The sequence below is a fragment of the Denticeps clupeoides genome, chromosome 20 (assembly GCF_900700375.1).
Source record: "Denticeps clupeoides chromosome 20, fDenClu1.1, whole genome shotgun sequence".
NCBI lineage: Eukaryota > Metazoa > Chordata > Actinopteri > Clupeiformes > Denticipitidae > Denticeps > Denticeps clupeoides.
The window spans coordinates 3585000-3600438 of NC_041726.1; the positions used below are offsets into that span (position 1 = coordinate 3585000).

Consider the following 15439-nt stretch of genomic DNA (forward strand, 5'->3'; position numbering starts at 1 on the left):
CTGCTCACTCAGGGTGATGGGTTAAATGCAGAGGACAAATTTCACTGTGTGCACCGTGTGCTGCTGTGTATCACTGCTGTGACAATCACTTCACTTCAGGCTGAACCATTTACATATTTTTATTTCAATTAACAGACACAGTAAAGGGAAAGGGGAAAAAAAAGCTATGAAGGTGCAGCATTAAAAATCATCTTTTGTAGGAGAATTATCGGCTCACTTTGCAATCACAACCACGCCACTCAATGCAGCTTTCCAGAACGTCTTTCTAAGCTTATTTCACCAACGTACAGTTCTTCAGGAAGAAGCTTTTCTGCGTGAATCATCATGTTAATTGTAGACAAGAAATAATGGCAACTCATGACCACCGATTCAAGAAAAAGCAGGATCATAATACATATTCATTTTAATTCGGGGTGACATTTTCTGCAATGACACGGAAAAGAAAAATGACCAAACATAAAACATTATTACGGCTTATGAGCAGGGGAAGACTGATCCAACACAGAATATTCAATCCCAGAAGAAAATCCCAGAAGTGCTCCATGTTCCGAGCGTTTGGCACCATTACAGCATTGTCTTCATTTTCAAATACTATAGCGATAAATATTAATTTCATAGGCAAAACCAAAACAAGCCTCAATCGGACGTACATATTCACTATGCGTTGGCCCAAGGCTATTTATGTCTGGCATTAGGAAGGAAGGTTGTGGAAACCCCCCTGCTGCCCCATCTTCCTCAGGAGCGAGCAGGTGCAGAACGTTGGAGGGATGCAGCACCTCACGCTGGTGGGCGGGTGTTAGTGCAGGCAGGGATGGTTGCGGATGGGTGGGGCTTTTTCGACTGCGGGAATTGTGTTCAAGCACAAGGCGGAAACCGTTCCTCCAACCAAGGTTGCCCGGTACAAGGGACAGATGTTGGGCCCTTCCACCAAAAAAAAAAAAAAAAAAAAAGCCTCTGCAGAGGCTGCAGACGAATCTTCGTCTGTTGGTCCGTCACGCAGAAAAATAGTTTACTCTTTGTGGCTCTTGCCTTTGGGTTTGTCATCGTATGAGACTCCGTACTCGTTGACTCTGGTCTTATCCACAGGATAGAGCCTGGGGGACAGGAGGTTTCAAAAAAAAAAAAAAAAACCACGCACAGACTTCAGATGCGATGTTACGGACACTTCAACGCGAAACGAAGGCGAAACTCACCATCTCTGATACAGGTAGATGATGAACACCACGTCGTCTCTAAAGCACGCCAGGCGGTGGGACGTCGGCATGGTGATTATGAAGGCGAAGACGTCGTCGATGAAGGTGTTAAATGCCTGTTAGTTGAAGACATTTACATTATATATACATACGTCAGATTTTCTTTTTTAATTTTCCTATTTCGTGCGTACGTACCTTGTACATAAAAGCCTTCCAGGGCAGATGAGCCACTGATTTCATCTGTTGCCATAAAAAAAAAAACTAAATCAGCGGCACGGCGAACCGAAAGGTCCGTACGTTTGTACAGCTGAACGCAGACTCACCTTATAATTGACGAAAAGCTGAGGTAGCATGAAGAGGAACCCGAACGCATACACTCCTGCGGACACAGACACGGGATGAACAACCTACACGTCACCGGTAAATTAAAAAAAAAAAGGCGGGAACAGGTCGGCCACACCCACCATTCACTAAACTGTTGATCACCCAGGAATACCAGCTGGAATAAAGGGAAACGGGCGTCATTGTGCCATTTGTAAAGGTACGTAATGGGGTTGTCTTTGTTCGTGTGGCGTACCTCTTGTATTTCACGAAGAACAGGGAATAGACGGCCCCTCCAACGCAGAGGGGGTACAGAAGGTACGAGAGGTACTTCATAGCCTGCAGGGGGAGCAGTGGGTCACTCATTTCCTACGCGTGAACCCCAAATGCACTCATGGGAAAATGAGACTTTTGAAGGACGAGGATCCTTACCAGAGTGTCGTACTCTTCCGTCCTTCGCTCCGACTCGTCAGATTTACCAAACTGTGGAAGAGAGGTTTCCACACGCGCAGTTACTTAGTATTTAGTTCGTATTTGTCTATATATTTTTATTTTTGATAAAATACGGTCAAATTTTGTACTCCAGAAATGTATGTTTCTATCGCTCTGCTACATGGTCACAAGGTTCTAATTAAACACCGGAATTTGACGAAATTCACCAACACCAGATAAATGCTCCACTTTAGTTCCACTCATCTCCTGTCATTACAGAATATTAATTAGTAGTAACTAATGAGGGTTCTGGCCAGGAAGTCCTACCAGGAATGTTGGCTTCACACCCCTCCACACGATCTGAATCTTGAAGGCTTTCTTCACCTTCCACACCTGTCAAGAGCAGCGGAGGACAAATTCACCATCTACACACGCCCCGAACCTCGAACCCTCGACTTTTTCTGTACTATCTGCATTAATCGGATATCTCCGTTTTCCACCGCTTTTCTTTTATGGCAAATTCCTACGTGTGTGTGTTTGAACATACACACCTCAATTATGGCCCCTACACCGGCAGGAATAAGGACGAGTAAGCTGGTCTGCTCATCCATCAGGTAGAAGAAAATGACCACAGTGCTGAAACACCTCCAGAGCACTACATTTCCGGAAATAAAAACGTCATAAATTACTTCGAACGCTTGTCGAAATGGCTTGATGACTAAACTGGGGTCAGAGGTGTCCTCAGGATTTACATAAAAGAACTAGATACATTACATTACATACATTATTTTTGCAAATGTGACATTCTGACGGCTGTGGATTTAAATCATTCGCGAGAACCGAATAAAACATCTTTAAAGGTTGCGTCCTGGGTGACAGAAATCATTTTTTTTAGCATCTCACCTGCTTTGCTCGACATTCCCACCATGCTCTTCTTCTTCTTCCAAAAGCTGATGTCATTTTTGAACGCAAGAAAGTCAAAAAGCAGCTGAAAGGGGAGAGAGATAATGAGATTCAGCCCGGCGAACAACCTGATAGGAACAAGAATGGCTGGACCACCAGTGTATGGGCGTCAAAGCGGTCGAGACACACTCACGTGAAAAGCGGCCACGAAGAAAGTCAGAGCCAGGAAGTACATGTTGGTGTCGACGAAAATGGCTTTGATTTCGTCCACGTCTCGTTCTGTAAAACCTAAAAAAAAGGGCGACAACCCACTTGGCTTTTACACGCGCCGAATATATTAAAAAAAAAAAAAAAAGGTGGCGTTTAATGTAAAAAAATTATAAGAATAAAAAAAACTCACCAAACTGCTGCAAAGAAAAGACGGCGTCCTGCATGTGAATCCAGAAGCGAAGTCTGCTCAGAGAAATCGTGTCGTACGACACCGTGAGGGGGATCTCGGTTGTGCTGCTGTTAATTTCCTAACGAGGCGAAAGGACATTTTTTTTTTTTACGTTCTGAGGACGTCCGCCCCTAAAAAACGAAACAGAAAGCTGTCTGGACTCCAGGAGCCCAAAGTACCATCAAGTCCTTCACTCGGTTGCTCAACTCGTCCACGAAGAGCAGCGGCAGGTACGTCATCTTCTTCCCATTCCTGAACCTGGAAGAGAGGAGCGGATATGAGCGTGCGCGGCGTGGGACGGCGGTAGGACTGCGGAAAGCCCTCCTCCTCCTCCTCCTCACACTCGGAGATAGCGGTGAACGTCGCTGGGCAGAGCCTCCCGGTCGAAGACGAAGTTCTCTGAGACCACGTTGAGCGTGAGCCGTGAGCGCCAGTGGGACACCGGGCGGTCCGCCTCGGGCTTGGCGTTGGGCTTCCTCTCGTCCTGCGCGTGAGAGAGAGCCGGGGGTTATTATATGCAGCCAGGTCTATAAATATTGGGAATTATATTCCCAATATATATAACAGGCAGACTTTCTGCTTTAAGATCCAAACCAGGCGAGCGGTGTAGGAATTACGACAGTATGTGCGTTTTTCAGGGGCCTTTGTGGAAATGTATAAAGCCAAAAAATTTTGAATGAGCATCAGATGATGATGATGATATAATTTCATATTATGCTCTACTGTGCATTTCTTTCTGTAACAAAATACACTGCTTGCAGCAGAATTTGATTCTATGGGAAGAGAACACGTCAGATCTCCAAATTATTCAAATTATCAAAATTAATTTTCAAATTATTATGCTACAGTTTAACCACGAAGGAGATCATTCTCCTCCAATTTAAATACATTAATGTGCAAAATACAAAGTACCGACAGTACAGGCCAGACGTTTGGACACATCTTCTCATTCAACGTGTTTTCTGTATTTTCATGACCATTTACGTTGGTAGATTCTCACTGAAGGCATCAAAAGTTCTGGAGTTATGTACTTAACAAAAAGTGGAGACCTGGCCTCCACAGTCACCGGACCTGAACCCAATCCAGATGGTTTGGGGTGAGCTGGACCAACATGTGCTAAACACCTCTGGGAACTCCTTCAAGACTGTTGGAGAAGCATTTCAGGTGACGACCTCTTGAAGCTCATCGAGAGAATGCCAAGAGTGTGCAAAGCAGTAATCAGAGCAAAGAAACTAGAATATAAAACATGTTTTCACTTATTTCACCTTTTTTTGTTAAGTACATAACTCCACATGTGTTCATTCATAGTTTTGATGCCTTCAGTGAGAATCTACCAACGTAAATGGTCATGAAAATAAAGGAAACACGTTGAATGAGAAGATGCGTCCTTTGTAGGTACTTTGTATTTTGCACATTAATGTATTTAAATTGGAGGAGAAGGATCATGAGTGTCGACATGGGGTGTCGACCTACCTCCGGCTTCTCATGGCCTGACATCAGGCTGACCTCCGGAGGTTTGGGCAGCATGTAGGTGGTGAGCTGGGTCACCAGGTGCACTTGCCGGGGGTCCTGCCACGGGGACACACCCGCCTGGTGCACGAACACCATGGCGTACAGCGTGCCGTTTTTCCGAGTCTTCTTCGGCAGAGACACGTTGATTACCCTGCAGCGGGACAAAAGAGCAAGGAAGTGGCGGCACGATGACCAACAAGCCCACGGGAACCAATGCGGCTGCGATTAATGTGGCAGATGAGGGCTGATTTCAGTACAAATGTCATGCATGAGAACCGGCAGTAGTTTACATTATTTTCAGGGTGACGATGTCGCTCATGTTACAGTTATAAAATGTCCAAAATCTGGTCGTTTACGAAGCCGCCTTAACAGGCCTATAAAAACACGACTGATAAGCATCTTGAAGGCTTTGGCAGCGTTTGTCCAACGCGTTGTGGTAAAAAAAAAAAAAAAAATCAGGTTTGACCAGTCATTCCAACTTGCGAAATAACATTAGGCTGCGTTTCAGATGGTGCCCTCTGGCAGAAGATTCGAGGTCAAGAACAAATAGGAAAAAAATATCATTAACACGCTACGTTACATTACAGTATGCCACCGGGATACTGTATTTATTTTGCGTTACGTGCATCTTCTTTGATGTTTCTGTCCTTTTTACGGCGGTCGTGGAACTGCTGTACTAAGTATGAATGCGACAAAGTCTTTCAACTTTAAACTGAACCGTTCCTGATGACATTTTGATTGCTTTTCAGAATCACATTCGCAGGTGAACACTGGAATAAATGGATCGGTTACCTCTCAAACCTAGAGTGCACGTCGAAGTCCCCTTCGTTGACAACAAGCGTGTGTCCCCCCTCTGCGTTGGGCCGCTGCGCCGTGTAAACACTAAGCTGGGGGAGAAAATTGACACCTTATAAACCCTATACATTTACCAGACGCCCTTATCCAGAGCGACTTACAATCAGTAGTCACAGGGACAGTCCCCCCCTGGAGACACTCAGGGTTAAGTGTCCTGCTCATGGACACAGTGTAAGTGGAGTTTGAACCTGGGTCTTCTGGTTCATGGGCTACTACCACCATATAATTAGCTAAATTATTTCTCACTAGGTGAGAAAGTAGTGGAAAAACACCTGTCAAATACAGAATTTATGCATATCGCATGAGGACTCTTGAGATTATTTCTTATATGTACCGCAGCGTTCTGTTCCTGAAAACGTGCTAAATAAATCAAATGCATCATTGTGCAAGCACGCGGCCTGACGTCACCACTCGCCTCCAGCCGGGGCTTCTCCGCCAGGTACGGGCCGATGCAGTTCTCGGCCGCCGGCTCGTCGCAGGGCTTCGTGTACACGATGCCGTACATCACCCAGCAGGTGTGCAGCACGTAGACGACGAACACGCCGACTACCAGGGTGGTGAACGAGGTCTTCTGGAACATCTCGATCCCCTCCCCTAACTAACTAACCAGCTAGACACGTGGACAAACTCCGAGTCCGACCATCACGCATCTTCCGAGGCGCGGCCGCGACGGCCCGACAAACGCAACCACGGACCCCGTCGTCGCTCCGCGCACTTCCTGGTGGGGGCGTGGCAAAGGATGTGACGTAGGGCGCATGCGCAGGGCCGCCGAAGAACATTTCGTTGTCATGTGCGCAACGATAGAACTTTACTAATACCAATATTATATAGAGTTGGAGAATGCAAAATACACAAACGTATAGAGCAGGAGAGTTTAGTGTGTATAAACGTACACGTAAACGTAAACGTACATAGGACGGTTCAAACGTTCGGGGTCTTTTCTAAATGTCCTTGTTTTTTCCTTTAAAAAATAAAAAAGAAACTATGTAGACAAACCCAAATCTGTTTAATTACCTTCTGAAGCAGACACGTAACAACAAAGTACAACCAATGGTTACTTATGATTTTAAAATAATAATCGTGAAACACATGTATAACAATTTTAAGACTTTTCATGCTAGTTGGTTTGATTATAAGTTCATTTTTCCGCAGTTCTTGCTACGAGGTTCGGACCAATCGGGGGCTCCGTTTACATCACGTGATCCATCCGGAAAGAGAACCTTGACGTCACTGGGGTATAAAGTAAAAAGTCCCGCCTTTCCGCCTCCCCTTTTCCGCCAAAACGCGTGGCTCGTCCGGTGTGCCTGTAGTGCTCGGTCCTTCGTCTGAAGCTAAGGCCAGTGAATCCGGCGACTAGCACTCTCCAAACTAGGCATCCAGGCCGAAACGCCCGTAATACCGCATCCGACATGGCATCCGTCTCCGAGCTCGCCTGTATTTACGCCGCCCTCATCCTCCACGACGACGAAGTCACCGTTACGGTAAGCGGCCTCCGCCTGTCCGTCATGCCCGCATCATGCGCCGCGCTGTTATCTCTCCCTGTCGACGCGGAGTTGTTAATGTCCGCGCTGCGTCGCTCGCTGCGCGGCCCGCCGTTGTTTTTCTCCGCGCGGTGCGGCGGAGGCGCGACCTCGCCGCTGTGCTGCGTCGCGCTAACCCGCGTTTTGCCGGCTCTCCGCAGGAGGACAAGCTGAACGCGCTCATCAAGGCGGCCGGGGTCACCATCGAGCCCTTCTGGCCCGGTCTCTTCGCCAAGGTACGTGTCCCCGGGCCCCTGGCTGTAGGGGGCCTTCATTTCATGTTTCTAATGGACTTCGCACACGGAACAACATGCAATGGGGTGTCAGGATCTTGAGATGGTGTATTCAGAATGATCCATGTTCACTTAGGTTCTCCTGGAGATGTTTTTGTCATGATTTGTGCTGCTTGTTTTTATTTATATATGTCTTCAAATTGTTATACGTGTTTCACGATTATTAATAAATCATAAGTAACCATTGGTTGTACTATGTATTTTTTTTTTTTAGTATTCTTTCTTTACTTTATTTATTTGACCCCCCCCCCACCCCCCTTCAGTGGATAATGGTGTTTTTGTGTTCAGGCTCTGGCCAGCGTGGACATGGGCAGTCTGATCTGCAACGTTGGTGCCGGTGGCGGTGCTGCGCCCGCTGCTGCTGCCGCCACCGCCGGTGGCGCCGCCCCAGCCGCAGATGCCCCCGGTAAGCGGGTTACCACGTCTTACATCAGCACGTGGAGAGTGTTTTTATTTGTGTGTGTGTAATATGTTTTTTATTTTAATTCTTTATTTACAGCCAAGGCAGAGGAGAAGAAAGAAGAGAAAAAGGAAGAGTCCGAGGAGTCTGATGAGGACATGGGCTTCGGTCTCTTTGACTAAACAGTCTCTCTTTCTTTTATAATAAAAAAGAAACGTAAGCGACTATGTCGAGTGCTTCTTCAAAAAGAGCGGTGGCGGCCCGGTGCGTAAATTGGGTCGCGGGTTCAAATTAATGTCCCTGTGTGACGCTCGCCCACTTAACACACGCCAGTGCTGTAATGTAACAGCTACAGCTTTTTACAGACAGTATACTGAATATTGAACCGCCATAGCAAATTATAGCGACCCAATCATGATTTTGACTTAGAGAACGGTTGGAATGTTAGAGAACGGTTGGAATGTTAGAGAACGGTTGGAATGTTAGAGAACGGTTGGAATGTTAGAGAACGGTTGGAATGTTAGAGAACGGTTGGAATGTTAGAGAACGGTTGGAATGTTAGAGAACGGTTGGAATGTTAGAGAACGGTTGGAATGGACGCTGTGTGTGGATATGCATAAGTAGCCCGCGGCAAGTACGTCGCTCGAAAAAAAAGAGGGAACACGTAATTACACTCCAATAAAAAGTGAAGCGACACTGTCGCACATTTAATGTGCTGTTGTGCAAATTGAGACAACAGGTGGAAGTTATGGGCAAGTAGCAAGACGTCCCCAATAAAGGGGTGGTCGGGCAGGTGGGGACCACAGACCACTTCTCAGTTGGCCTGAGTGCCAGTAGGTACCGAGATGAGATCCTCACACCCCTTGTGAGACCATATGCTGATGTGGTTGACCCTGGTTTCTCCTGATGCAAGACAATGCTAGACCTCATGTGACTGGAGTGTCAGCAGTTCATGAAGGTGAAGGCATTGCAACAGACTGGCCTAGACCTGAATCCAACTGAGCACATCTGGGACATCGTGTCTCTCGCTCCGTCCACAAACACCACGTTGCATCAAAGACTGTCCAGGAGTTGGCAGAGGTTTTAGTCCAGGTCTGGGAGGAGACCATCCACCACCTCATCAGGAGCGTGGAGGCCACACACACTACAGAGCCTCATTTTGACTAGTTTTAAGGACATTATGTCAAAGATGAATCAGCCTGTAGTGTTTTTCTCCCTTTCATTTTGAGATTCACTCCAAATCCCAACCTCCAATGGTTGATAAATTTGATAATGTGTGATTTCATTGTTCTTTACATAGTTGAATGTACTAACAAAGTATTAATAAGAATATTTCATTCAGATCTAGAATATTCAAAAAAACACAATATGACTGTAAATTCATGGCTTAAGGGTCGTGGGTTAAATGCAGAGGAGACATTTTGCATCGTGACCCTCTTAGCACAACCACCAACCATCGTGGCAGCGCTTCGACTCCTCACTTTTGGCCCTTCTGTTGGAACAGTCCAGGAACAGTCCAGCATGTGTCCACGTGTGGAGTAACACTACGGATTATGGGGCCATTTTACAATCTTTTAGATGTGCAAATATTTCATTAGCTTTAGGCTTCACAAGGGGGGAAGTGGTGGCCTAGCGGTTAAGGAAGCGGCCCCGTAATCAGAAGGTTGCCAGTTCAAATCCTGATCCACTGAGCAAAGCACCGTCCCCACACACTGCTCCCCGGGCACCTGTCATGGCTGCCCACTGCTCACTCAGGGTGATGGGTTAAATGCAGAGGACACATTTCACTGTGTGCACCGTGTGTTGTGCTGCTGTGTATCACAAGTGACAATCACTTCACTTTAAAGTTCTGATTATTTATAATGAATTTTCCCCTTCTGGAGACGTGTTGGAACTGCAGTCTTAGAACCCAAAATGGAAATGAACGTGCAGAACACGGGATATAAGTGTAACGATAACACGTTTTATTAGTTAAAGGAACTGTACAGTAAATTCTTCCTGAGAATAATTTATACCCAAAATGACTAGCGATTTTCATAGATTGTACTGTACACGTGGGACGCGGGCCTAAAAAGAAAGGGGGTGGGGTGCGGAGGGGACCTTTAAATAAGTACATTTCTCGTATTGGGGAACTCCTTTAATCTCTTGGCTCGGGCGAGGATGTGCTTTCCGTGGATCACGCAGCAGTACTGGACGTTTCTTCATACGTCCCTGAGATCATGCTGCTTTAAAAATATATATATTTATATTATATATATATTTTAGTATTCTCGATTAGTCAACTTAAAAAGTGGCAGGACGCTCGCGTTGCAGGAAAACCAGGGGCGTCCCCTGACGCCAGAGGGTGAAACGTGACGAGAAACGTGACCCGGAGCATACAGGCTGATGCACCGCGGTGAACGGGCTCGTCCCGGGGCCCGAGGTTCCTTCGTCCCGGTCACGCCGCGCTCCAGCTCTGGTGACTACATACGGCTCGGGTGCCTTGTGTAATTTTTTTTTTTTTTTTTTTTTTTCGAGCCTCGTGATACGAAACGTGACGGTCGGCACAAACACGAAAAGGAAAGTTAAAAAAAAAAAAAAAGTATTTGCTGCCGACCTCCAAATATTCAGTGAGTGAAGAGCGGTAGGGGGAGGAGTCTCGGTCTCGTTTTTTTTTTTTTTTTGTCTCTTTCTCTTCGCAGAGTCTCATATTTTCACGCCTTCCAACGTGCCCTCCCCGCTCTGATTGCCGTGTGACGACCGTGTCTGGTGCTTCTTCTTAATGCGGCCTGGACTGGGCGATCATCTTCAGGCGGGCCTGGTCGATCACGTCCAGCAGGTTCTTGGCGTCCACGGCCAGCGCGTGGGCGGCCGTCAGCATCTGCTTCTTGTAGTCCTGCTGCAGGCTGGTCAGGACGTACTGCTGCGCCAGCTTCATCTTGTTGATGAGCTCGGCCAGGTCCGAGTTGAGCAGCTTCTGCGCCATCTCGATCTGGGAAGGAGTTTAAATTCGTTATTTCCGTGCGGTCGCAGCGGCCGGAGCGCAGCGGCGAGTGGGTTTTACCTCTCTGTGTGTGCTGGCTGGCAGGACTGGTATGGTTTCGTCTACCGTGGCGAGCAGGGTCCTCAAAGCCAGTCCCACCTCCTGCAATAAGAGCCTCGGTGAGCGTCCGCTTCGCGTCCTCACGTTTCACTTTTCAAGAAGGTGGGAGAAGCGTTCAAGACCTCACCTTCACCATGGGAACATACTCCTCGGGTGGGGCGGGCTGGATTTTACTTGACATTTCAATCACAGCTTTCACCAGCCCGGTCACGTTCTCATACACCTTATCATTAGAGCGGTCCAGGTTGGCAGTAGGAGGGGGGTTGATCTCCTGCGGTTGAATCTGTGGCGTTGAAACGAGGAGAAATTAAAAACAAAGCAAAACTAAACAAAAAAAAAAAAAAAGTAAATCTTTACTGTAGTTCAGCTAAATGTCCACTAGAGGACAGCACTGGCGTTCACATGAATCGCCGCCTCTTTGCTGCAACGCAACATGTCACCGCCAGGTGCCAGTATTGCGCTAAATCGTTTAATTAACGGCGGGACTTGGAATATAGTCTGTGAGGGGGTCACGTGGCTAGGGAAACGTAATAAACAATCATTTACATGAGGAATTTCAACTAAGCTCAAACTAAATAATAGTAGTGTTTAACACGTTTAACCTTCTGAAGGCCATGCTTGTAATTATAAGGTCAAAGCAAAGGGCAAACGTTGAATCTGGCCCAAGGAAGAGAAGAGTAAAACCTTTTGGTCACCACACCCGTCACATGGATTCATTCTAAGGCCCGCTGTGAGACAACAGTACACAGACAAAGTAATGTGGCAGTGTTTAAAAGAGCTTTGCATAGGCTCGATCACGATTCACTCGTTATTTTTGGAAAGCGTGAATTAAAGCAAAAACTGATCCATGAAACATGAGAGGCGTATTCCGTACGAGCAGAATGACAGGCTGCACATCCTGACCGCAGGATTTTTGGTGCATTTAGCTTAGCAGAAATCCCAAAATCAAAACCTTTAGTTCAGCCTTCTGTGATGACTTGCAAATGATGATCTGTGATGATCTGGCAATGTTCTGGAAGGGGGGATATGTTCATTCCGAAATGTACAATGTTGAAGGATTCAAAAAAATATATATAGACTTTAGTTACTAGTCTCAGCCATTTAGGCTTAGATTGGGACTTGAAATAAATCCACAGCAGGTTGAACTTGCCAGTGAAGTGTTCGGGTGTCAGTCCAGTCACAGAGGGCTGGTGCACAAACAGCACAAAAAATGCTCGGTAATCACCACTGTGTTATTGGTGGAGCAGACAAGAGAAAAAGAAAACCGTGTGTAATTAAGGTCCTACTCACCGCTCCTTTAAACATTAATTACGATATAAAAAAATTAAAAAAAACTAATCGTGTTAAACAGCACATCTAGTTTTTGACTATTCTGTTAAAACTAGGACTAAACCCACAAAACTAAAAGAAAAAGAAGGGCGACAAAGACGCACTTATGGCAAGACAAGTCGGCCTACTAAGGTCAGTGACTGTGACTCTCTAACACACCAGAAACCACAGATCTGGTCCCTAAATTGGCATGTGCGCCATTCACGAAATTACAAAGTGACTAAATATGAATTTACTGTGAACGGGTCGACTAGAGTTTAATTGGAAAGTCGGATTGACGACCTGTGGAGTCTGAGAGAAGGAGCAACAGCACACCCTAGTGGCCCGACAACGACTGACACAAACACAGAGCTCTTACCCTCCAGGGCTATGAAGTGCACAAAAAAGTAAAAAAAAAAAAAAAAAAAAAAATTCAGGCAAGCAAAACGGGGGTGGGGTGGGGGGGTGCAGGAGAACAAAAGAAGGAGATATGATTAATAATGCATAAACATAAGCAACGTGCAAGTCAGGCCATAGCTCAAAATGCAGGAAGCAGCCAGGGTGTGTCCGCGTTTACGGCCCGTTAGTGACGCTTTTGTGGCTTCCTCACGATGAGATGAATAATCTCGCAGTTTCGTAGAAGCGTGTCTCTCGTATGGCGTATGTGTGTGTGTGTGTGTGTGTGTGTGACTGTGCAGCGGCGGCTTGAAATAGACAGCGCCGTGGTTTTTCTAGTTCCGCCTCATGGAGGCCAGAGGGTGACAGGAGGTCACGACCCCCGTGTCCAAAAGGGGAAAGTGGCGTGGGAGGCGACCGGGGCCCGTAGATACTGGCCGCGTAGGTCGATGTAACGTGTGCGTCGGGTAGGTAAACCCCGTCCTGCTTGGCAGGAAGTAGCCCGGCTCTGCTGACTAAGGGGCGACTCTATCTGGGCTCCTGGTGAAAGTTTATTTCTCCATCCGCTCAGAGCGGGCGGGGAACGTTGAGAAAACGTTGAGAAAACGTTTCGACGGCCGACGTACCTTGACTCCTTCGTTGTAGCTCTCCGTGGGGTTGAGGCTGGCCACGCTGCCCGGGTGGCCTTGCGCCCCGGGCCGGGGGGGCTTCTTAGGCGGGGCCACATGCTCTGCGGAGCGGGCAAGAAATCGGAGGTTTCCAGATTCGTCACAAGACGTTGGCATGTTCCCACAATGCACCGCGCCCCCCCCAAACTGCACTCGAAACGGCGGCGTGGTGGCAGCGAGGCTGCCGGGCCTTACCTGGCTTCCCCACCGGCTGGTATATGTGCTGGTTTCCCGTCTGTCGTACAGAGAAAGAGAGAAGAAGAAAAAAAAAAACAACAGTTTCACGGACGGATCTCAGACGGGGACGCGGATTCCCACGAGACGGCCAGTGTTATTGTGGGCGCTCGGCGCGGCGGACGCGCATAGTTTGGGGCCCCGTCGGTGGCGGCCGCTCCCTCCCCTCCGTGCGTGTTTTTCTCCCCTCTTCCTCGATGCGTCCCGACGCTCCTGTAATTACTGGCCGGGTTTTGCGGGCGCTCCCGCTTGTCTGAAGCCAGATCGCCCGGTGGAGACGATGGCATGAAAAGTAGCTGGTTGCGGCGGGCGCAGCTGCACTGGCGCTTTCCACCGGGGCTTTTTTTGTCGAAAAACACCAAACGCCTTCTTACTTTCCACGGCCGTGGCCCGTATTTCCCGCCTTTTTAAAGAAATGTTTTTTTTAGAAACGTTCGGTGGAAGCGACTGAATTTGAGAGAAGGGAGGTCCGGAGGGGCAGTCAGTAGTGACAGGGACAGTCCCCCCCTGGAGACACTCAGGGTTAAGTGTCTTGCTCAGGGACACGATGGTAGTAAGTGGGGTCTCCTGGTTCGTAGGCGAGTGTGTTACCCGCTAGGCTACTTTTGGGGAGTAAAGGGAAACTCACCGGCCCCTGGAGACCGCTGTCCTCGCGGTCGATGCTGCCCCTGGAGTTCCTCGATTCCGGCTTCTGGAAGGGAGGGAGAGTGGGGAGTGGGGGGGGGGGGGGGGGGGGGGGGGGGGGTCATGTCCACATTCAAAGGAACAAAGATTAAGATCCGCCGTTCCGTCTAACAAACCGTCCATCGTCCGATTCCTTCAAGCAACGAGGAGCCAAGCACACACTACAACACGACAAACCCCAGTCCACACGTCCCCGCCTAGTCCTGTACCGTTTTCCCGAAGCAGGACTTGAACAGATGCATCCTGCGGGAGAGTAAAGGGAGGGCGGCGAGAGCCTCCATCGGCCGGGCGCGAGGTGCGGCGAGTGAGCCTTTAAAAGAGAGAGGGGGAAAAAACCCCAGAGCCGAAACGCCTCTCTTCCTCCCTCCCTCCCTCCCTCTCGCATTTCAGCCGCCAGTCCACGCCTTCGCGTCCTCCCCGTCCTCCCCGTCCCCTTCCGCAGGAGCGACGTTGCAGCAGCAGCAGGAGCTTCTGACGTCATCGCGATTACGACGTCGTCAGACGAGTTCTCCCGCTAAGCGGCCCGCCAGACTTTCCACTGGGGGAGGCGCGGCCTCGCCACAAAACAGGAAGTCTCAGGCGGGTCAGCTGACCCGGCCACGCCTCCCAGGAACTTCCCCCACCAATGCTTAATGCTTACGGGTCCAGCGTGACCCGCCTCAAATTTCATTCAGTTCATTCTGGGGGGAAAAAAAATTATAATAATGCAATCTTCATTTGAATTGAATTAAAAAAAAAAAAAAAAAAAAATCACAACTATTAAATTGTGCAGTTCTAAAAGTACGAGCTGGGACAAAGGTAGCTAACAGCAGTTCGGCTAATTGAACTAATCAAGTTAGTCCAAATTAGTGCATTTTCTTCATTCTTCACACTGCCTTGCAACAAAGCTACTAAGCTATTTATGACGCAACAAGTCCAGTAGTTATTAGTCTACACATTTAGTGAACAATAACTGCGTATTCTTACATAACTCAGTCTTATGTAACACGACTGTTTGTTTGGAAAATGTCTTATGAAACGTGGTGAATCTGAAAGCCGTTTCTTAATAATTTGGGAAATTAGCACTTGTGATGCTGAAGGTGAAGGTAAGTCTGCATAATGACACCCCTGAAGGCCTGATGTGGGATCGGTGAGCACGGCGGCGCTCCACCGAGACTCGCGCTGCACGCCAGAAGCCTCCAGGCCGCCGTCCCGTGCGA

General features: G+C 47.9%; 3 protein-coding genes across 22 annotated transcripts in view; 1 reads left to right on the forward strand and 2 right to left on the reverse strand.

Moving 5' to 3' along the window:
- Positions 1-385: 385 nt before the first annotated feature.
- clptm1l (CLPTM1 like) lies at positions 386-6378 on the reverse strand. The gene is made up of 17 exons (XM_028963583.1): positions 6071-6378; positions 5593-5687; positions 4762-4951; positions 3630-3772; positions 3468-3546; positions 3250-3367; positions 3043-3137; positions 2850-2934; positions 2498-2601; positions 2274-2339; positions 1947-1997; positions 1771-1853; positions 1658-1692; positions 1517-1572; positions 1389-1433; positions 1194-1309; positions 386-1094 (listed from the first exon to the last, which is right to left on the reverse strand). Exons 1-17 carry the CDS (start codon positions 6233-6235, stop codon positions 1010-1012), a joined length of 1611 nt encoding a protein of 536 aa, XP_028819416.1. The 5' UTR covers positions 6236-6378; the 3' UTR covers positions 386-1009.
- A 530-nt stretch (positions 6379-6908) lies between these two features.
- rplp1 (ribosomal protein lateral stalk subunit P1) lies at positions 6909-8093 on the forward strand. Its single transcript, XM_028963584.1, has 4 exons — positions 6909-7136; positions 7337-7411; positions 7757-7874; positions 7968-8093. The coding sequence occupies exons 1-4, from the start codon at positions 7065-7067 to the stop codon at positions 8048-8050; spliced, it is 348 nt and encodes a 115-aa protein (XP_028819417.1). The 5' UTR covers positions 6909-7064; the 3' UTR covers positions 8051-8093.
- A 1718-nt stretch (positions 8094-9811) lies between these two features.
- ptk2aa (protein tyrosine kinase 2aa) overlaps positions 9812-15439 on the reverse strand; it is a 67577-nt gene continuing 61949 nt past the window's right edge. For 14 of the 20 annotated variants that reach the window (XM_028964245.1, XM_028964246.1, XM_028964238.1 and 11 more), the window contains 7 exons: positions 14185-14247; positions 13518-13557; positions 13281-13384; positions 12638-12646; positions 11078-11233; positions 10912-10992; positions 10627-10839 (listed from right to left, as the gene is read on the reverse strand). In XM_028964245.1, coding sequence (XP_028820078.1) covers positions 10627-10839; positions 10912-10992; positions 11078-11233; positions 12638-12646; positions 13281-13384; positions 13518-13557; positions 14185-14247 — 666 coding nt within the window. Of the gene's footprint in view, positions 10840-10911; positions 10993-11077; positions 11234-12637; positions 12647-13280; positions 13385-13517; positions 13558-14184; positions 14248-15439 lie in introns of all 20 variants that reach the window. The other 6 variants (XM_028964254.1, XM_028964252.1, XM_028964243.1 and 3 more) reach the window with 2 other exon arrangements.